Raw genomic sequence first — 22,265 nt, forward strand, 5'->3', positions numbered from 1 at the left:
AATCCAAAAATTCATTTGGAACCACAAGAGACCTAGAATAGCAAAAGCCATTATAGGCAACAGTCACATGGCACCAGGTGTAACAATTCCCAATTTGAAACTATACTACAAAGCCACTGTGATAAAAACAGCATGGTACTGGCAAAGAAATAGGCCTGAGGATCAATGGAACAGACTGGAAGACACAAAAACAAATGCAGATGTACTCAGCTACCTCATCTTTGACAAAGGAGCTCACCATCCTCAATGGAGGAAAGATAGCCTCTTTAATAAATGGTGTTGCATTCATTTTTTTTCAGCAGATATTCTCTATGTAACAAATAAGCTGATCAACAACTACTACCAGACTTTTTTATTTCCATTTGGATATCCCCAGTGGAAAGAAGTTCCTGCTGTAGTCAGGCGTTAATCTTACAGTAGATTCAGAGTGGTCTTTGTCAGGTCATGTCCCCATCCTGGCTGTCATGCACCACATGCTCACTCCTGATTTCAAGACTCCATGTTTAACAATCCCCAAGGACCAACAAGACAGGAAAGGAGAATATGCTAGGCAGACAAAAACCAAAGCTTTCACAGTCGGCTCCCTTATGTTGTCCTCAGGTTAACCCCTTGGAATGATTCATGTAAAACACTTTCTAAATTGAAAAGTTCTATGTAGTATAAAAACTAGTTTTGAAAGTATGATTCTAATAAGTCAGATAGATTATATTAAGATCCTCCATGTGTACCAGTCTATTTCCTGAGAACAGAGCTGGTGGGCATCATTTTATACTGTACAAGATGCTCAGTAGCCCAGGCAGATACATTTCCTAACATGAAAGGGGAATAAAGGCATTATTTTGTAGCCTTTAAAAAGTGTGTTTGGCTGGGTGTGGTGGTGCATGCCTGTAATCCCAGCACTCAGGAGGCTCAGGCAGGAGGATCGCTGTGAGTTTGAGACTAGCCTGGGCTACAAAGTGAGTTCCAGGTCAGTCTCAACTACATAGTGAGACCCTGTTTCAAAAAACAAAAAAAAAAAAGACAAAGTGAATTTGGAGAAGCCTCTAAGCATGAATTATTCATTGTATCCTTTTTCCTGTTGCACAAAGATGTGTTGCTAAATAGTGATGGGGATTATAATGCATTTATAAACAGAAATATTGACTCATTTGTACATTTTGCTGAAATGTACATGTAACGTGCTGGTTTTTAGAACTGCTCTATTTCAGTCCTTCCCTTTTCATGCATGTAAATGCAGACAATAAATCTGTACAGAATCTCTCAACTGAGCTTAGTATTTCTGCAAAGTCATTTGTAGTCTGAAAATATCTTTCAATGACTGCTGCTTTGTAGACCAATAAAAGAGCTACTATTTTCAGTTAGGCTTAATACAAAGCTCTAGAAAATTTTATTGGACCAAAAAGATGAAAGTGACTTCTTAAATGGTATTGTCAACCCTCAAGACTGGTACTTTTCATGACATAAGGCAATTAGATTCTCACTGTTTGTTATGCTCACTCTTAGTGGAGATGGAGTTTTTCAAAATGGAACCCACAGTTGGCTTTAGAGGTTTGAGTTGCAAGAAGAGCATCTGGGTAGTACAACACATCTAAATCTCTGCATTCTGGCAAATTTGGCTCCCTACTATAAGAAGTATTACATTGTAAGAATGTAGAGGTAACTGTATAAATTGTTTCACTTACTGTCAGATTCTTTAGACCACGAAGGATGATCATTTTCATTTATTTTTCTTGAAAGATAATATCAGAATAACCAAAAATGGGATAGACCACGAAGGATGATCATTTTCATTTATTTTTCTTGAAAGATAATATCAGAATAACCAAAAATGGGAAGAGAGAAAAACTCCAGACATAGTGATTATTCAGGACTAAAGCTAAGGAAATTGGTATTTGAGATGCTGTTCTTAAACCTGTGTGGTGTCTGCTTGCTGGAGGACTCCAAGCCTGGGTATGGTATGATTCATTGTGGATATGGAGATGCTATAGCCCATGTAGATCAGTAACACACATTTCTCCTCTGCTTCCAGCTATGTGGTGAGCATGGGCCTAATTGACAAGCTGTGTGGCTGCTTCCTTTCGGTACAAGGCCCGGTGGATGAGAACCCCAAGATGGCCACGTTTTTGCAGCATGCTGCAGGACTCCTCCATGGGATGTGCACACTCTGCTTTGCTGTCACCAGAAGGTAAGACTCAACTTTTGGAATATCTCTTCACTTTTGCCTATTTTTGGGTCATTTCATAGGAATGCAGGTCATTACTTAGCCCCATTCCTCTTTGTCCTTACTTTGTCATTGGTGTTCTATACTGAGATATGTACCACATTTCTCATTTTTGGAGACCACATGCTCCTTCCAGAGTTCAGTTTTGTTTTTGATATCATAAACTTGACTTAACAAGATACTTCAGAGTTCATCCAACCCCTCTTCCACTGAGATCCAGGTGTCAAGTGATTTATTCTCCTCGAGCCCGTATGTCAGTAACAAAGCCTAGGCCCAATCAAGGCAAACCTACAGCACAGGACAACACATCCTCACAGTAATTGTATTCATCATTCACCTGTTCTCACTTCCTGTATCTTAGTCTCACTTGGAAGGAAGTGAGAAGTTCTAGGCAAGATGGTAAGTGATGAGCAACAGAGAAACAGCCTCTCTGAGATTTAGTGTCCAAATGCTAGAATATACCAATGTGAGGAAGAGAAAGAGGGGAAGGATCTGAAGTGAGAATTGAAGCCCATGAAGAGAGCAAAGAGTGAGACATCAATACAGAAGGAGGTGTCAAGTGCTGCTTTCTCCCTGAACCCTGACTCACTACTTGAGAGGAGTGCCTTAAACCTGTAGATGCACAGTGACTGCTGGTGAGCCGAGGCCTCTGCAGAGAAATGCACCAGTGGAACAGAGCAGTAGACTCTGTGGACTGCAGTGGCTGCTGAGTTATTCAGGTTCAGACATTCCCTAGAAGAGGACTGATAGCCATCTTGAAGAGGGCCAATTGAACTCAGAACTCAGAGAATCTGCTGGCTTGATCTAGTGGCTCTCAGTGTTGGGGTGAAACTACTGAGTTGAAGTCAGCAGAAGGCTAAGAAGTTGAGTTTAAGCCAGCAGAAGACACATAAGAGTGTTACAGGCTGAACAAATCTGGTTCCATTCTCACAGCTGGATACCAGCCTGAACTTCAGTAGAACTAAAAGCGTAGGCTTACTGAGATTATCCACTACCCTGCTATAAAGCTACCGCTGACCTGCTGTGATTAATCGACATGGATCTAGACTCTGTCTGACCACTTTTCTATCAGTGAGAGCAGAAATACACCTTATAGTGAACATTTTTTTTTATTTTCTATTTTTCTTCTCTTTGTTTTTGTTTTGTTTTTTCTTATTTGTTCTTGTTTTTATGAGTGTGAAAGTAGTTTCTAGGTTTCTGTTGATGTTCTGTTTTGCTCTTGTTTTTATTTCTTCCTTCTCTCTTTCCTTCCTGTCTTCATCACCACTTTCCCAAAGTTTACATAATCTTCTAATTTCTAATTTCTTGCTTGCTTCTAATTTCTTCCTCCTCTTTTATTTCTATATTTTCTTCTAATTTCTTCCTCCTTTTTCATTTCTCTATTTTCCCCCATAACCCCTTCTAAATTTTCTCCCCTCAGGGTAAAATCACCATACTGAGGATTTATTTACTGCACACAGTTTTCTAGTTTATTTTAGAATTTGTTATATAAGCATAAATCTAGTTCATATGGTTAAAGGTGGCAAATTAACAGCTCCCACAGTTTGTCATTTTCTCAACTGGGTTTGATGATACTGTTATTGCTGATTTTACTCCTTTATCCAAGGTGACATAATCATTCTAATCAGTTGTTCTTCCTGCTATGCCAGGACTAAGATGCCTAAGGATCATAAACACTTCTATAGTCCAGTGCCAAAGAACTGGGGGTTGGTCCAAGTAGACAGCAACTTCTAATCACCAATAAATTGAAGAGGTAGGATCTTGCAAAACACTCAAAACCGAAAAGCTAGCCACACCTGCAAGACATCTTCAAGAAATAGTTATTTCCTGAAGGTTCTAAAAGCTAGTAATAAAGCTACTCACCATAAGAAATTTATAAGCGTCAACCCAAGGATTAAATTTTTTTAATTTAGAAAATGAGAAGACACTTAAGATGCAACCCCAGATTTCCAGCTCACCAAAGGTAAACCTGGGAGGCAGTGAAATGGAGCAAGTTGAAAACCACCCACTTGTACTCTCTGAAGTGGTAACAGCAGAAGTAACAAAGCATATGAGTGAGGTTCTAGAAAACAATCAAATCAGAAATAATTTTCAGTTAACTACAGAAATAGTGGCCACAGTAAAAGACATGCTTCATGACTCTAGAGCAAATACAGATTAAAAAATAAAAAATAGAGGAGCATAGGAAAGTGATGGAAACCAAGAACACCCAACAAAGGAAAGAAATGTAATCCATGAAACAGACTCAAACAGATATTCAGGAGATTTAAAACTCCATTGAAGGTAGGCCGGGGATATAGCTCAGTGGTTCCACCACCTGCCTTGCAAGCACAAGGACCCAAGTTCAATCCCTGGTACCAAAAAAACCTCCATTGAAGGTAGGCCGGGGATATAGCTCAGTGGTTCCACCACCTGCCTTGCAAGCACAAGGACCCAAGTTCAATCCCTGGTACCAAAAAAACCTCCATTGAAGGTATTTGCAGAAGAATGAGTCAGTGTGAGGACAGGATATCAAATATAGAAGACAGGATTTCAGTAAGAGATCATGAAAAGAAAGATTTATTTAAAATAGCAAGGGACCATGAGTGATCAATCCAACAGCTACTAGACGATGCAAAGAATAATGTAAGATTGATGGGAGTCCATGAAAAAGCAGGAGATAGCACAAAAGACCCAAAAAAAGCTGTTCACAGAAGTAGTGGCAGAAAACTTAGCAAGCAGAGAAAAAGAATTTGACATACAGATAAGTAAGGCATATAGAACTCCAGTTAGCCATGATTAAACAAAATCTACATCAAGGCATATAATAGTGAAGACTCCAGAAATTCAAGATAAGAACTGAATATTAAAAGCTGTTAGAGAAAAGAAAAAAAATCACCTATAAATGAAAACCCATCAGAATCACAGAAGACTTCTCAACACAAACCTTCAAGTCAAGAAGAGTTTGGAATGAAGTATTTCAAGCCCTAAAGGAAAACAAAGTCCACCCCAGATTGATGTACCCCACAAAACTATCTGTGAAAATTGATGGGGAAATAAGATACTTCCATGACAAAGAACACCTGAGGAAATTCATAACCACCCATCACTCAGAAATGTTCTAGAAAGAGATAACAAGGACTACAACTCCATAAACAGAATGAATCCACCAGGCAAGGCTACCAAGTAAGAAGAGGGGTAAAAAAGGGAACCAACAACAGGAAAATAACATGACAAGAAAAACTCAATATGTATCATTTATAACTATCAATATTAATGGTTTCAATTCACCAATCAAAAGAAACAAACTGGCAGAATGGATCAAGAAGCAAGATGCAATAGTATGCTACATATAAGAAATACATTTAACTCAAAAAGTAATTCATAGATTGAAAGTCAAAGGATGGAAAACAATTCTTCCTGCAACAGGAACCTGGAAAAAAGCAGGATTGGCTATTCTGGTTGCAGACAAAATGGATTTTTAGCCAAGACTGATTAAGAGAGATAAAGAAGATTACTACATCCTTGTAAAGGTAACAATGCAATAGAAAGAGATAGTAATCATAAATCTATATGCACGAAAACTGTGAAATATCAAATTAACCAAACTTTTTAACAAATAGACTTACTAGATATAAACTGAGTGTTTCACCCCACAACACCAGAATACACATTATTCTTAGCAGCACATGGGATGTTCTCCTAAATAGACCACATACTAACTCATAGAACATGCTTAAGTAAATGCAAAGGAACTGAAATTATCTGATGCATGTTATCAGACCATAGTGCATTGAAATTGGAAATCAGTGGCAAAAGAAACCACAAAAACTATGGAAATTAAATAACATCCCCCTGAACAAGCAATGTGTCACAGATGAAATTAAAGAAATCAGTTTCTACAACTTAATAGTAATGCCAGTACAACATACAAGAAGGGCCAGGATTTAGCTCAGTGGTTCTGCTGCCTGCATTGCAAGCACAAGGTCCCGAGTTCAATCCCTGGTAAAAAAAAAAAAAAAAAACAAGAACTTATGGGACGCAATGAAACAATCCTATGAAGGAAATTGATAGCAGTGAATTCCCATATCAGAAAAACAAAGGGCACTCAAATAGCCTAATGGTAAACCTCAAGCTTTTAGAAAAAGAAGAACATGTCAAGCCCAAACCTCATATGAAGGAGGAAATTATAAAGATCAGAATAGAATTTAATGCAATAGCGACTAAGAAAACAATACAAAGAATTAGTGAATCGAAGATTCTGGTTCTTTGAAAGATTACATAAAATTGACAAACCCTTAGCCAACCTTATGTAAAAAGAGGAAAGTCTCAAATCCATGCAGTTAACAATGAAAAGGGTGAAATCACAACAGATCCTGCAGAAATCCAGATCATCAATACCTGCTTCAAGAACCTGTGTTCTAATAAGTTCTAATAATAAGTTACCTCAGTGTAAGCACAAGGTCCTGAATTCAATACCGTGTACCCAAAAAAAAAGAAAAAGAAAAAGAAATAAATGGACAGATTCCAAGATACATATGAATTAACAAAGTTGAATAAAAAAGAAATAAAGGGCTGGGGATTTAGCTCAGTGTTTCTGCCGCCTGCCTTGCAAGCACAAGGACCCGAGTTCAATCCCCGGTACCAAAAAAATAAAAAAATAAAAAAATAAAAATTCTAAATAAACCAATATCAGTTGATGAAATTAAAGCTGTAATTAAAAACCTACCAACAAAGAAAAGCCCAGGCCCTAACAGATTCTACAAGAAATGTAGAGAAGGGCCGGTATTTAGCTTAGTGGCACTGCGCCTACCTTGCAAGCACAAGGTCCTGAGTTAAATCCCTGGTACAAAAGAAAAGGAAAGAAAAGAAAGAAATGTAGAGAAGACTTTAAGCTGATACTTCTCAAACCCTTTAATGAAGTTGAAGGAAAGCAATACTCCCAAATTCATTCCTGGAAGCAACCATTACCCTGATACCAAAACCAAAGAAGGATCCAACCAAAAAAAGAGAACTATAGGCCAGTCTCCCTAATAGACATAGATGCAAAAATCCTCAATAAGATACTGGCAAACAATGCAGCAAATCATCAAGAAGATTATACAAGCAAATGAAGGCAGCAAATAAATATATGAAAAAATGTTAAATATCACTGGTCATTCGAGAGATGCAGATGAAAATAACACTGAGATTCCACCTTACCCCAGAAAGAATGGCTGCTAGCAAGAAATCAACCAATAACAAAGGCTGGCAGGGCTGTGGGGAGAAAGAAACCCTTATACATTGTCGGTGGGAGTGCGGACTGGTGCAACCACTGTGGAAATCAATATGGAGATACTCAAAAAACTAAAATTAGAGGTCCCATTTGACCCAGCTCTCCTTCTGCTGGCTATCTTTCCAAAAGAATTAAAAGAATCATACCACAGTGATATATGTGATATATGTGCACCCATGTTTATAGTGGCACAGTTTGTGATAGCTAAAACTTGTAACCCAAATGCCCATCAACTGGAGACTGGATAAAGGGGATGTTTTTTCTATAAAATGTAGTACTCCTCGGCTATAAAGAATGAGAAACTAGAGACATGTATAGCTAAATGGATGCACATTGAGGCTATACTCAAGTGAAATAAATAGGACACACTTGAGGAAATACTAAATAGTTTCTCTGGTGTGAAAAAATAAAAGTGTAAATAAGGTTCAAATGGTATAATTGATAGTGTAAAATAGGAAGAAAATGGCTAAAGGAAAAGGGGAAAGGGGGGAAGGAAATGAGGGAAAAGAAAAAATGTGAAAAATGGAAACAAAGTCTTCGTAAATAGGGAAGGGTGAAGGGGGTGAAGGGAGGGCAGGGAAAAAATGAGAACCAAGACATATCATGTAAAGGTACAAGATCCTAATAAAAAATAACTGTATTGTTTGCTTTAAATGTACCAATAAAATTAATGGGGGGAAAAATTATGCACCATGACCAAATAAGTTTCATCCCAGGGATGCAGGGATTGTTCAACACATGCAAATCAGTAAAAGTAATATACCATATTAACAAAATCAAGGACAAAAAAACCACATTATCATCTCAGTTGGTGCAGGGAAACATTTGACAAGGTCCAGTATCCATTCATAATAAAAACCCTACAGAAAATCAAGTGGTCTTTATCTCAATCTGATAAAAGCCATCTATGACAAACAGCCAGCATCATACTAAATGGAAAAAAAAAAAGGAAAGCTTTCACTCTAAAATCAGGAATAAGACAAGGATATCCACTCTTATTCAATATAGTTCTGGAAACATTAGCTAGGGCAATTAGACAAGAGAAAGAAATATGGATAGGACAGGAAGAATTCAAATTATTTTTTACATATGACGTGATACTCTACATAGAAAACTCCAAAGCTCCACCAAAAGACTTCTAGATTTAATAAACAAATTCAGTGGTGTTGCTGGATACAAAGTCAACACTCAAAAATCAATAGCCTTCCTGTACTGGAATAACAAACTCACTGAGAGAAATTAGAGAAACAACATCTTTCACAATAGTATCCAAAAAAAATGAAATACCTAAGAATCAATCTAATGAAGGAAATGAGAGACCCCTACAGTGAAACCTACAGTGCTCTGAAAAAGGAGTTCAAAGAGGATATCAAAAAAGGGATAGATATCCCTTTTACTTGAGTAGGAAGAACCCATATAGTGAAAATGGCCATAGGCCGGGCATGGTGGCGCATGCCTGTAATCCCAGCACTCGGGAGGCTGAGGCAGGAGGATCGCTGTGAGTTCGAGACCAGCCTGGGCTACAGAGTGAGTTCCAGGTCAGTCTCAACTATACAGTGAGACCCTGTCTCAAAAAACCAAAAAAAAAAAAAAATGGCCATACTGTAAAATTGGTATACTGATTTAATTAATCCCAATCAAAATATCAATAGCATATCTCACAAAATTAGAGAAAACAATCCTAAAATTCATTTAGAACCAACAGAGACCAAATACCAACAGAGACCTAAAATACCAAAAGTAATTCTGGGCAACAAAGTCAAGGGAGGGAGCATCACAATCCCTGACTTGAAATTATACTACAAAACTGTGATAAAACAGCATGGTACTGATTTTTTTTAAAGACTCGAATATCAGTGGAACAAATTAGAAGATGCAGAAACAACTTCAAACATACTCAGAAATCTTATCTTTGACAAAGGAGCTAAACACTGTCACTGGAAGAAAAATAGCCTCTTTAATAAATGGTGCTGGAAAAGTGGCTTTCCACATGCTGAAGATTAAAACTAGACCAGTATCTTTCACCATTGCCCTAAACTCAAATCAAAATGGATCAAAGATCTAAATATTAAAACAAATACTGAATGTGCTGGAAGATAGAATATATTGGTAGAACTCTTGAAGACGTTGGAGTAGGCAAAAACTTTATGAACAAAATCCCAATCACAGGAAATATCACAATGAATTAATAATTGGGATCTCATCTTATTACAAAGCTTTTTCAAGCAAAATAAACCACCAACAGAGAGGAGAGACAGCCCCACAGTGTTGAAAAATTTTTTTGCCAACTGTTCTCAGACAAAAGACTTAATATATAGAATATATAAAAAACTAAAAAGAAGAATCAGACCTCCTAAATTTAAAGACCCAATCAAAAAAGGGGTACCTGAAATGAATAGACCCTTCTCAGATGAAGAAGTAGAAGCAGGAAATAAATATGTGAAAAAATGTTCAACATCACTAGTCATTTAAAATGCAAATTAAAACAATAATGAGATTCCACCTCACTCCAGAAAGAATGGCTATTTTCAAGAAAACAGCCAATAACAAATGCTGGAGGGACTGTGGGGAAAAAGGAACTCTTCTCTACTCTTTGTGGGAGTGTAGACTGGTAAAACCACAGTATGGAAATTCCTCAAAACACTAAAACTGTAGGTTCCATTTGGCCCAGCTGTTTCTTCTGGGTATCTTCCTGAAAGAATTAACAGCAATATATGCACACTTTTTTATAGCAGCACAGTGCATAAAAGCTAAATATTGGAAACAACCAAAAGGCCCATCAAATGATGAATGGATAAAGATGTGGTTATTTTTATACAATGGAGTACTACTCTGCCATAGAGAAGGATAAGCTTTGAGACATTTCTAAATAAATGGATGCTCCTTGAGACCATATTCTTAAGTGAAATAAATTGAACACACATGTTCAGATATTGCATTGTTTCCCTGGTATAAGAAACTGAAAGTGTAAATAAGACCAAAATGTGTAATAGATATTGGGAAATGGGAAGAAAATGTCCAAATGAGATGAGGAACAAGAAAGAGGGGAAGAAGAAAGGAAAGAAAGGACAAGAAAAAAAGAATAGAAGGAAGAAATGGAAGCAGAGCTTTTATAAATAAAGAAGGGAAGAGGGGGTGAAGGGAGGAGGGATGAGAAAAAAGAAGATATATCATATACAGACATAAAGTCTCTATGTTCAATATTACATATATTTAAAATATGCCAATAAAAAGAAAAAAATAAAAGAATAAAAAACAAAACAAAAAATCACACTACTGAAAAGAAAAGGAAGGGAGCCATCCAAAAACAGTAGCTCCAAGAAGTCACTCATAGCTCAGGGCCTGATTAAAACCAGAGGCATGGGACTCTTACTGGCCTGATTAATGACACCAGCCAATCTCACTCTCTGACTGTCCTTGAAAATCATAATCCTCTTGAAAGGACTAGAGAAACTTTTTCTCTCCTCTCCCCACAAGGTAAGGATCCCTTTCATAGTGACTCTATGTTTCCAACGGAACAGAGCATCTCTCAATGTAGCATCTCTCAAGTATCCTAAAAATGTTCAATAAGATAATTTTCTCACAATTAAATTCTAAATATCATTTTATTTGTATTTTATCATCTATCATGTATTGTGGAGACTTTTCAAGAAGAAAACTAATATTTGAAACTTACAAAAATCTAACTTCTTGAAGAAATATGATCCATCTTTATTCAGTGTACAGAGAATGCCAGTGACGAGGTACAGAGTATTTTATAAGAATCTATTCTCTAAAATGAATATACATCCTCATCATTTTGGGTCCAGTATGCATAGGATTCCTAAACCCACCTACCCTTCCTTACCCTTGCCCCGTTTCTCAGCACTGGTCACAGTTAACTATCTGAGATGTCAAGAGAGCCAAGCATGGCCTATATCCAATGTTCCAAGTCAGTCTCTTCCCACCTAGAGATGTGGATGAAACCCAAGGAAGAGATGAGAGCTCAGGGGGTGACTTTGTGGGCCAGTGACCTAAGTTGGATTGGGTAGTACTATGCTCCACAGAGGCAGGCATTAGACACAGGGCTCCATCTAAGACATTGGCTCCTACCTGTGTAGAGGCCACCATTCTGCCTACGCATGGTGTCCTTTTGGAGTTCTCATACAAGAGCCCCTTCTGGCCCTGGTCATTTGTGTACAAAGCATTACAAACCTACCATGCATCTCAAGTCTATAGCACCTGTTTTATTTTTGAAACCAGATAAATATCACAAGCATCAGCATTTGCATATGTGATTTTTGTGTAGTTTGTGGCTGTGGTTTTCCTGTACACACAGATTCAGTAACTTGAAGTCTAAAAGCTGTCAACCCTTCATTTTCATAGGGAAAGCCACTAAGGAAAACGAATTGGGAACAGTATCCACAGCATGGTGTTCTGCCAATACACTTGACTTTTATTATTCAGAATTTGGGAGCATATGTTGCATTTGTTTGAAGATTTTCTTAGTTAACTATATGGGAAAGAGGATCCTCTTGTCTAAGCAGTTATGCTCTTTTCCCAAAGACACTCATTTAGCACCTGCCCTGAGACAGCACAGCTTGGTGCTAACTCTCCTGTTGTCACTGGTCTGGGGTGGAACTTACAAACTCACAAATTCAGCATTCCCAGAAGAGATCAGAAAGCTTCCATACGCTGAACCTCAAAGGATCCAGGACAAATGAAGAGAAAATGCAGTTGAGAATAGTGCACTTTATGGTACAGCAGTTGTTATCAGTGCCTTTGGCTCACCTTATGTTCACCTGCCAATAGCTTCCTGAATTTCTCTTCCAGTGGATGTTATCTGGACAAGGAGCTGTTTGTCAAAGAGCAAGGATCTAACATTTCCGGGAGTAACCCCAGACAATAAAGCTTCTCTCACCCTCAGCAGAACAGTTCAGAGACAGTTCTATACAGCTACTCAGAATTCTTTAACAGGAATCCAGCCATGAAGACATCTTTGATCCACTTTGCCACTTCCCTGTGTCCCCACAATAATCCATATCCTCATTGCAGGCTTTGCTTTAGAGTAGCCCTCACCGAGAGAGATGGGTCTGGAAGACTTTGTGTCCTGTTCAGATTGATGTAGCTGTGGTTGGAGAGGAGCAGGAGATGAGGTCTTAAATGAGCTCCATAATTATTAGTTCCAGGAGGCTCAGGGGAAGACAAGAGCTAGACTGGAGCTACAGAATCCCTGGAAGGTGTTTAGGAAGGGTCATATTTCTGTTGTAGAATGAGCACTTCTGAAAAACATAGGTGACTGGAGTGGCTCTCAGGCAGAAGGATTACCAAAAAGGCTCTTGCATGATCCAAGGGGCAAATGCTCAGGACCCGGAAAAAAGCAAAGACCTTAAGAGGAGCTGGAGTAAAGTTAAGGGAGAGAGTATAGGGACTATCATGTAAGGAAGGAAAGGTGGAAGGAATCCAGAATGACTCCCAGGTCTTTGATATGAAAATTTTAAATGGTAAGTAATGTTGCCTCCAGATGAGGGAAGAAAAGCAGTTTTTCATAGAGGAGATCAGAAATGTCAAAAGGTTATCCAAGTAGATCCAAGTCCATATATATCTGACTATATAATACAATTGTTTCTGTATATATATGTAACTAATTTTAAAATAAATGTTTATATTTTTGTTTTTGTTTTTCATTGAGCTTATTGGTACTTTTTAAGTATACAGTACAGTCACATTCATTATTGAGATCTTGTACCTTTACATGACAGATCTTGGTTTTCATTCTTTCCCCATAAATCAGTGATTTATTCGTAGTGGTTTTTAAGAATTCTTAATCCATTTCCCCAGTATAATTTATTTATCCAACCTCAATTGCTTAGCAAATTTCTATTAGTAGGATTTAATACAAAAACAGATTATTCTAGGGGGAAAAAAAGTCCAGATGGTTTCCTGGCTTAATTTACCTAGGAAATTGTAGCACTATCTGTATAAACTCCTGTTCTGAAAGAAGTAAGAAAAATGGGCCCTAATTGTTCTTCTTTTCTCCATTTTCCTAGCATTTTGTGAACACCATCATGTCATAAGAGTACAGCAAGTTTTTTTTATCACTTCACATTTGTTTACCTCTAATATTGACAGATTGTTTTGTACTGCTCCCCATTTCTTCATGGGAATTAAATTTCCTAGTTATGAACTACAGTGACCTGCCCAAGCATTTCGTTACATGCACTAGAGTTTTTGCTCTAGGTCACAGCCACATCCAAGAAGAAAGGGGTTTGCTTTATGGGAGTAATCATGTAATGCCTGTTTTGGCTACCAGAATCCAGTCACAGCCAGAGAGTCGAGGAAGGCTTGCCCTTAAAGCCCTTTGTGACTACTAGCAAGAATAAAAGCCAAAAAGCAGGCAGGGACGCCTTCAAAAATTGCTTTTGAGCTGGCAGAGCCTGAGATAATTAAGCAAACTAATTGATAGCGAAGCTCTGGGTAAACACTCTGAGTCTGCCCCGGTGGCCAGGCCTTTGTGCTGTGATTACAGCAGGTCTACTTCACACCACCCTCCTATTATGTCCCTAATCTTCTAATTTTTCCCTAGGTGCTCTGAAAGACAATTTGGGTGTCAGAATTAGTGTTGCTAATCTTTGCTTCAACCTGGGGGAGAAAAATGCTAGCTCTGGCTTCTATAATCAGAATTGGTTTTGAACAATAAACTTGCATTTCTTTAAGTAAAAAGTGAAATTGTGATCCCCTGGTGAAAGGATTGATTTTATTTTAATATGAGAATTGTTTACAAGCTATAATTCTTATCCACTTAAACAAAATTGAACAGACTGAACTTCGACTTTCAGAAGTACCTGTTTCTTTACTCATCAGTTTTTCATTCTTGGACTTACAAAAAGTAAAAAGAAATCAATAGTTTTCAAATCTCAAGAGCATCACCTCAACTTCTTAACTGGCAAGGCTTAGAATCCCCCTTAAAGTGTTGACTCTTAACAAACTAATAGGATCAGAACAGTGATGAGCAATTCTGAATTGTACCAACATAAGCTTCTCACCTAATCAATAGTCATTCACTGTGTTCACAACTGTGCCAGGCACAACGGCAAGACAACAAGGAGTCTGTGGACCCACAGTGAAAGAATTTGTGATCCTTATGACTGTGGGGATAAAGAGAAGCTTGCAAAACTCTGCTAATTATGATTGGAGAAAACTGTTCTGAATTCTAGAATATTTTTACACAAAAGGATGTTTGTTGTTTTATATGTATTTGTGTTTCTCATTTTCATATATATAAACTACTGTAGTCAAAGTCTGGAAACGTGTTGTAAAAAGATAAGGATGGCTTATAATTTAGCCCATTAATTATGTGGCTATAAAGGAGTACTTCTCAAGTGCTTAAGGATGCTTCCAAACCATTTGTTCAAGTAAAGGTAAACTTTAATTCTGCCTGCCTGCCTATCCACTCATCTGTTGAACAAATATTTATGTAGCACTTATTCTGTGCCAGGTCCTGTGCTAGGAATGGGAGAAAGCAGAAATGATTCAGGCATGGATCATGTCCTCAAGGGCCTGCAAAGTCAGTAGGAGAAAGAAGATGCATATACAGTGTCTGGTGCAGGCAGAGAGTGACAAATTTAGCATGTCACACATAAGAAAAGCACTTAGCATACCACCTGACATATGTACATGCTTAATAAATGTTGGTATTGTTGTCACTGTCATTGACGGAGTTCAAGTGGAAAGAGAGCATTGTTGTTTGTTTATAAAGGTTATATTTTTTTCTAGAGCAGCTAGAATTTCACCTGAGCCTTAAAAGCTGGGAAGGATTGGAATATTCAGAGTTAAAAAGATGGACCTAGAAAATAATACAAGCAAAAATGTCAAACCAGAATATATAGAGTGCTTTAGCTGAACTTTGAGATGTATATGGTGGTGACTTTAAAGCAGGCCTCCCATATCATTGTGAGGTTCATATGGGATCATAAATGTACAGATACTTTGTGAGCCATGTGAAATGATTTGCTGAGACGTGGTAGCGACAGTAGTGGCATTAAAAGCCCTGGACCAGGGAAGTGACCTGTTAGGAACAATGTGTGGCAGGCAGTGAATGAAAACTGTTAGAGAGGCAGTGGAAAGTGGAAAGAGTGCTAGCAGTCATCTGAGCAAGAGACAAAAGGGACAGAAGGAAACGTGTTCTGAAAACCACGCTGTCCCTTGGAGTGGATGGTATCGCTAGTCTTGCAGACATCAGCTCCAGACTGCATCCACTCTGTCCATTTCTCATACTCCTGATCTAAGCTTCTGCCACTTTCTGTTAACTGAAAGTAGTCTTGGTCTCCATTCAAGTCTAAATCTTTTCAATAATCCTACCAGTTTCTATTTGAATATATCCAATGACAGGCAACTCACTACTTACTAAGAAGCCTTTTCTGTCACTGGTGAATTTTTGGGCTTAAAAAAAACTCTCCTGGGGAAACCTACTTTCCAGTCCCCTTCTGTCTCTCTTAGATAGAAGCTATCGTTCCTCAATAAATTCATCCCACTCTTAAAATAAAAACTCTCTTTACACCAAACTAAACTCCATCTCCCTACTGCTGTTCTTAAAATCCTTCCTTGTCCCTTAGCAGTACAGACTATCCAACCCCATTCTCTCCTCAGATTACTCTATCTCCCATATACCTTACATCTGTCTTTCTTTTTCTTCTCCTTGTTCCAGTTATGATGGCTCTATAACAAATTACCCCAAAATTTAGTAACATAGAACAGCCATTGACTAATCTTTCCTATTCTGTGGGTGAGCTGGATGGGTTATCTCTATTACATTGCCTGGGGCTTCAGAAGCTTTGGGGGCTACAAGTTGGAGTCTGAGCACTTTTTTGCCCATGGCTGTGGTTGGTACTGACAGTCAATGGGGACCTTTCCGTGTGGGGCCACAGAACAGGACACTGTGACAATCTTTGCAATATGGTTCTGGGTTCTGAGAACAATCCTCCCTGTGTAGAAATGCCAGTAAAAGCCACGGTCATGTTTGTGGCGGAGCCTTAGGAGTTACATAGTTTCACTTCCACTATATTCTTTTCATTGAAGTTTCACTGGAAGAAGAAATAGATTTGGCCCCTTGATGGGAAATATGAATCTCCTGTAGAATTGTGTGAGACCAGAAATATTGCTGTGGGTCAGGTTTGAAAATACAGCTTACCACACTCCAATGTGCCCCACAATAAACAATTCCCCAGTGTCCTGTGCTCAGCTGTCTTCTATTCTCTCTGCAGTGTCTTATTTGCTGTTGTCACCCTATCTCTCAGCATCCTTTCTATTAACTTCTAAATCTTTTGCTGTCAGAAGGCTTGGACAAAAGGCTCACTTTGATTAGGAAGTGGGCCATGCAGTGAATGTCACAGCTCAGGCAAGTGGAACTGAGAGAGGTGACATTTGCTAAGCACCTTCATGTGCCCTGAGCTGGGTGTGCTGTGGGTAATCTTCCCGGAAGCACCCAGCGGTTCTGTTCACGCTGTCCAGGCAGCTCCAACAACCCCTGGAAGAACAAGGAGGAGTAACTATCTCTTCTATGAGAGGAATCTGGAAGCAGGGACTCCTAGGCTGTCCCTGCACTCACAACTGGGCATGTGCAAATGTAGAGATTTCTAAAAGATTCCACCACCACCATCTTATAGAAAGCCCTGGTTGACTTACAGGGACCAAAAGAGGACCATTTTGTCAGTACAGTTCAAGTTGAGTGCCCACTTGTATGCTCAGTACTAAGCAGAGAAGGTGGCTTGACCCTGGCCCCAAGGCCAGAATTCAGGGACAGTCTCCCCAGTGGTTTTCCATCCCATGGCAGATGAGGGTGAAGGGAAGCCTCAGAAATATGCACAGGTTTGTCAGGCTGCCAGTAGCAACCTGTGTCAGGATATACTTGCAGTCAGCCCCCTACTGGCTCAAGGACTTTGGTGGGGAAGAACCTCAAGAGGAAAACCCTGCTGTAGTATTATATCAAGGAGCCCAGGCTTGGGGTGATAGTTAAGTGTGTCACCCTGACAGGACTGAGTGACTCTTGCTAGTGCTTTTCCCCATCCTGTGCTTCTGGCTGCCATGAAGTGAGTAGCATTTCTCCTCCAAGCCCTTCCACCATGATGTTTCTGCTTTGGATCCAGTCAACCATAGCCGGAACCTTCTGAAACCACAAGGAAAAAAAAGCCCTTTCTCCTTTAAGTTGTGTGTGTCAGGTATTTAGTCCCAAGCAATGAAAAGCGGGCCAGTATGTTGTGCCTCAGAAAGATGTCTGTCCAGTTCCTGCTCCCCAAGTTCTGTGACTTGTGGCAGGTTCATTAGCTTTTCAGAGCTGGCTTGCTCATATATAATAGCAAATTGTTAATTCTTCTTTTACAGGGTTACACATGGCAGGGAAAAATGGGGGCTGATGCATTTGTTATGCTAACTTATACCTCACCTGGTTCCAAAAATGATCTGAGATGGCTTACAGAACCATACAGATTTTTTAATTTGGAGGAAAAAAAGATAGAAAATGAGAACAAAACAAAATAGGTTGAAAAAAAGTAAATAAGTCAGGCAATTAAGGTTAAGGTCCAGGCATATTCTTAAGAAGGCACTGACAGACATTTCCTCTTAGAAGTCCTACTCGCAGTTTCTACCAGGAACTTATATTTAATATATCAGATCCTGACCACCCTTCATAAAGTAGCCTCACACAGATCCCTGCTTTCTTGGTTCCTGACTGTGTCCCCTGCCCCTCTACATTTATCACATCTGACATACCATATACAATATTTGATTTATATATTTTCTAATTTGTCTTCTTGCACTAAAATGTAGTATTATGAGCATAAGGGCATAGGTTATATTGCTGGATCCCAGTGCCTAGAAAAGTTCTTGCTGTCCATAAATATCTGTTGAATCAATGAATAAGCCTACTGTGGTAGGCAGAATAATGTCCCTCCAAAGATATCTGTAGGCTCACCCCCAGAACTTGTGTATATTGCATGGTGGAAGGGATTTTGCAGGTATCATCAAGGATCTTGAGATGAGGAAATTGTCTTAGATTATATAGGCAGATCCAAGTAAATTACAAGGGTCCTCATAAATAGAGGGAGGTAGGAAATTCAGTGTTAAGGAGAGATTTGAAGATCTGCTATTGGCTTTGACATGGAATATGGGGCTATAAGCCAGTGAATGCATGCACTTGGGAAGCTGGCAAAGACAAGGAAACAGCTTCTCCCCTTTTTCACAGTCTGTGATACCTAGATTTACCCACTGAGATAATTTCAATTTCTAACCTCCAAACCATAGGGTAACAAATCTGTATTGTTGTGAGCCACTCACTTATAGTAAGTTGTTCTGGCAACAGAAGGAAACTGATACATCCCCCTGCCCTTGCTGGATAGCACCATCCTCTGTAAAGGGATCTGGTCTTCCTTGATCTTGCATATCACAGGAGCTCATTGTTCTTGGAGCACAGTACCTTGGCTTTTACATAGGGTCTCTGACAGAGCATCATTCCTCTATGTGCTCACCACAAGGCCTGGTGAATGAGGACATCACCAGACATGTGGCTTTCTTGGAGTGTCCAAGACAAGAGCCAGAAACTGGTGATCTGTTGAAAAACAGTTTACCTCTTGTATGTGTGAGATTCTCATCCACTATTGAGAGACAGTAACTTTACACACACACCCCTGACTTCAACACTGTGCAGACTTACCGCAGCTCTACAGTTTCAGGGGCTTATGTGGAATGTTCTTACAAGATGCCTCAGTTACCCCAGAGCTGAAGGCATGAGCAAAGACAAAAACCCAGAGAGCTAGGAGAGCAGGCTAGAATATCACCAATGCTAGAGGAGATAATACTGAATGTTAACAAGCTGGAAATTGGGACCAAATTGAGAGCAAATAATCCAGGAACTCATGGGAGGGATTATAGAGTCAGGAGGTACCTCAACTGCCTTTTTAGGCCAAGCAAGGCAGGGTGTACAATGGTTTTAATACCAGAGATGGAATGCTTCATACCCACATACAGCAGTGCTTTTTGCCCAGCCATACTCTCCTGTCCCAGCTATACTCCCCTGTAAGGCAAAGAGTGTTTTCAGGCACTGTTCAGAGGTATTAGTTACAGTTACAGTTTTTCCTAAAGGAATCTAACTTTAATGAACAGTAATGAATATCCCACTAAGATGTGTAGTCTTAAAATTCCAGACAAAAACACCTTGAAATGTGGTAAAATGAAGAAGATCTCAGAGGGTAATATACAGAATTTCAGGTCTGATTTTTTTCCACCTTCTATAATTTTTTAAAGAAAACTCTATGACTCATGCCTGATATGAATAAAACCTTTTTTATTATAAACATTTAGGTTTAAAGTGATTATAACTGACAGTTAAGACCAACAGGAGTCAGTAGCCTATTCATGGACAAATTATCCGTATTTCAGGCTGGATCAAAAGTAAACATCCTTTGCAGTCTCTTCATGTCTTGTATTAGTCCTTGAGGAAGCCAAGAGCAGCACACAGGCCTGCCCAGCCCCCATGCATTCTCTCACTTACAATAAATATTTTTCCAAATGAATAATATATGCATTTTTAACCATTTTAACATCTGAATTCTTATTGATTTTAATCAGCACTCTGACTTTATTAGACATATATTTGCAAAAGACTGAGGCTATGTTGTTTTGTAATCTGTCAGATTAGTGTTTTACTAAATGGTGGTACAAGACAGGAGCTGTTCTAATGACCTTTGCTCTATTTATTTAGTTTTTTGCATTTATTCTTAGGAAGAGGAAATGGTAAGTTTCTGTCATTTAATAAATGCTTGGAAAGATTAAATCTCGCAATGTGTTTTAAATGATAGGGCTGTATTCCTGAATATCTGTGTGAGAAGATGCTGATAATTTGGCAGTAGCACAAGCAGTAAGGGAAAGGAAGTCAGCATTCTGAGCCACAGAGCAGTACAACTCATCACACCAGCAGTGGTGGCACTTGTCGATGAGATTATGAAAGCCCATTAGAAATTAGTTTTAGGGAGAAACGTCCTCTGACTTGTCATTGGTTCTAAAAGGCAGTCAGTTTTAAACAAACACAGGCCTCTCTTTGGAACCTGTATAGTAAACTCAGACACATTAATCTCCACTCGTGTCTCTAGTTAGGGTCTGACCTCTAACTCTCTCAGCCTTAATGGAAGGAAGTGAGGGCTCTCTGACATTAGCCAAAGTTTGTGTAAAGGTTCAGATGTGCCTATAATTGAATAAATGTCCTTCCTAAACTTATGCTTTTATTGAGTTCTGTAAGTCAAAAAAATCTCTGTATTATGTGATTCAAGATTATGTTATGGTCTGTATGTACTTGAACAATATTGAGCTAATTGTGAAACCTGACATAAGAGAAACCAGAGACAAAACAAGAGGTTGCCTTCTGTTTGGTCTCTGGACAAAGCACTGCCTTTACAGTCAGGCATAGTCCCTTGCCTCTGCTGCTACCAAATTTCTGTGGCCAGAAGCATCTCATCAGATCTGCCCAGGTCGTGTGTCACTGAGGAAAAAAATAGCTTCCCTACCAATTGTGGGAAACCAGTAAGAATGAGAAGAGGTGAAAATGTGAAAGTACCCAGAAGAGCCTGCATATTAACAAGATGCCAGTATTTCATAAGAAAGCTATTTTCTGGAAAAAAGAACAAGTAGACAAGGATGTCAGTCTACATGATTGCCTTCTTAGCAACATCAGAAACAGGATACATTCAAGAAATAAATGCTAACTATGGTTATGGACAAAACTACTTTAATATAACATGAAATTAAGATGAATAAAATAGTCCTAAAAATAAGTTAGAATTTTAAAAAGGAGGCAAAATAGTAGAAACTTGCCAACTACCATGTCCTCATTCTTAGTTACTGGTACCTTTCAAGTGCACCTGGGCAATACATGAGGTGAGCATAGATCTTTAATGCCTGCCTCCCAGCCCAGGTTCCAGCTAGAAGGATGACAGACCAGAGAGGAAAACCTGTGTTTAAATTTAAAACCAGGGAAAATTGCCATCCCACTTGGGGAGCAGTGGGCAGTACTTCTCAGTGTCGTACAGTACTGATCATGCCAGATAAAAGGACACTGAGTGGGCTCGCACCACTTCCCTTCCTGAAAAAAAGCTGAGTCTGTAACCTAACCCTCACCTGTCTGCTCACTTGGAATAGTACTGAGGGACCTGAGAGTTTGTATGATGCCTGGATTAAGTGTCTGTCACCACTCCAGACCTTGTATCTCAGATTCAGACCTCATAGAGGAAAAAGCAAGGACTTCTTCCCACGCCCCTCAGCCGAAGTCCTCCATCCATCCTGTTACCTGTGAGTGTGATATGTGCTCCCCTAAACCACACTGAGGAGCAAAGGACACAAAGTGTACAGCTCAGCCATGGGCCTGGGCACCCTGAAGCCAGAGCAAATGAGGGGGCACTTGAAGCACACTGGCAGTGACAGAGGGGAGGAGGCTCCACAGAAAGGAGTCTATAGTTTCTAGAAGGGAAAGCAGGATGAGTAAATGCTGTGGCTACCTGCTCTTGCTCTCAGTCTTCTGTGATGCCTGAGTTAAGGAACAAGGTGGATCAGCAAACCCTTCCTGCTGTACTCTTGATTTTAAGCTTTGTTTCCTACCACAGTTGCCTCTTCTTGCTCATCTACAGCACTCCCTATCTCTGTCACAGCAATTTGTGTTGACAATCTTGCACTTGCTTGTTCTTACTATTCTGGTCTCCACAACCCATCTCACCATATTCCTCAGTGCTGGAATGGTGCCTGCAAAAGCAGTCGGAGGGTCTTTGTTCC

The 22,265-nt window shown here is 39.2% G+C and overlaps 1 protein-coding gene across 3 annotated transcripts in view; it reads left to right on the forward strand.

Moving 5' to 3' along the window:
• Positions 1–22,265, forward strand: part of Scaper (S-phase cyclin A associated protein in the ER) — a 328,066-nt gene that overhangs the window by 274,597 nt on the left and 31,204 nt on the right. For all 3 annotated transcript variants that reach the window (XM_010626089.2, XM_010626097.2, XM_033756178.1), the window contains exon 26: positions 2,030–2,185. In XM_010626089.2, coding sequence (XP_010624391.1) covers positions 2,030–2,185 — 156 coding nt within the window. The remainder of the gene's footprint in view (positions 1–2,029; positions 2,186–22,265) is intronic.

Source organism: Fukomys damarensis, unplaced genomic scaffold, assembly GCF_012274545.1.
Source record: "Fukomys damarensis isolate Sample0158 unplaced genomic scaffold, DMR_v1.0_HiC HiC_scaffold_25, whole genome shotgun sequence".
Lineage (NCBI taxonomy): Eukaryota > Metazoa > Chordata > Mammalia > Rodentia > Bathyergidae > Fukomys > Fukomys damarensis.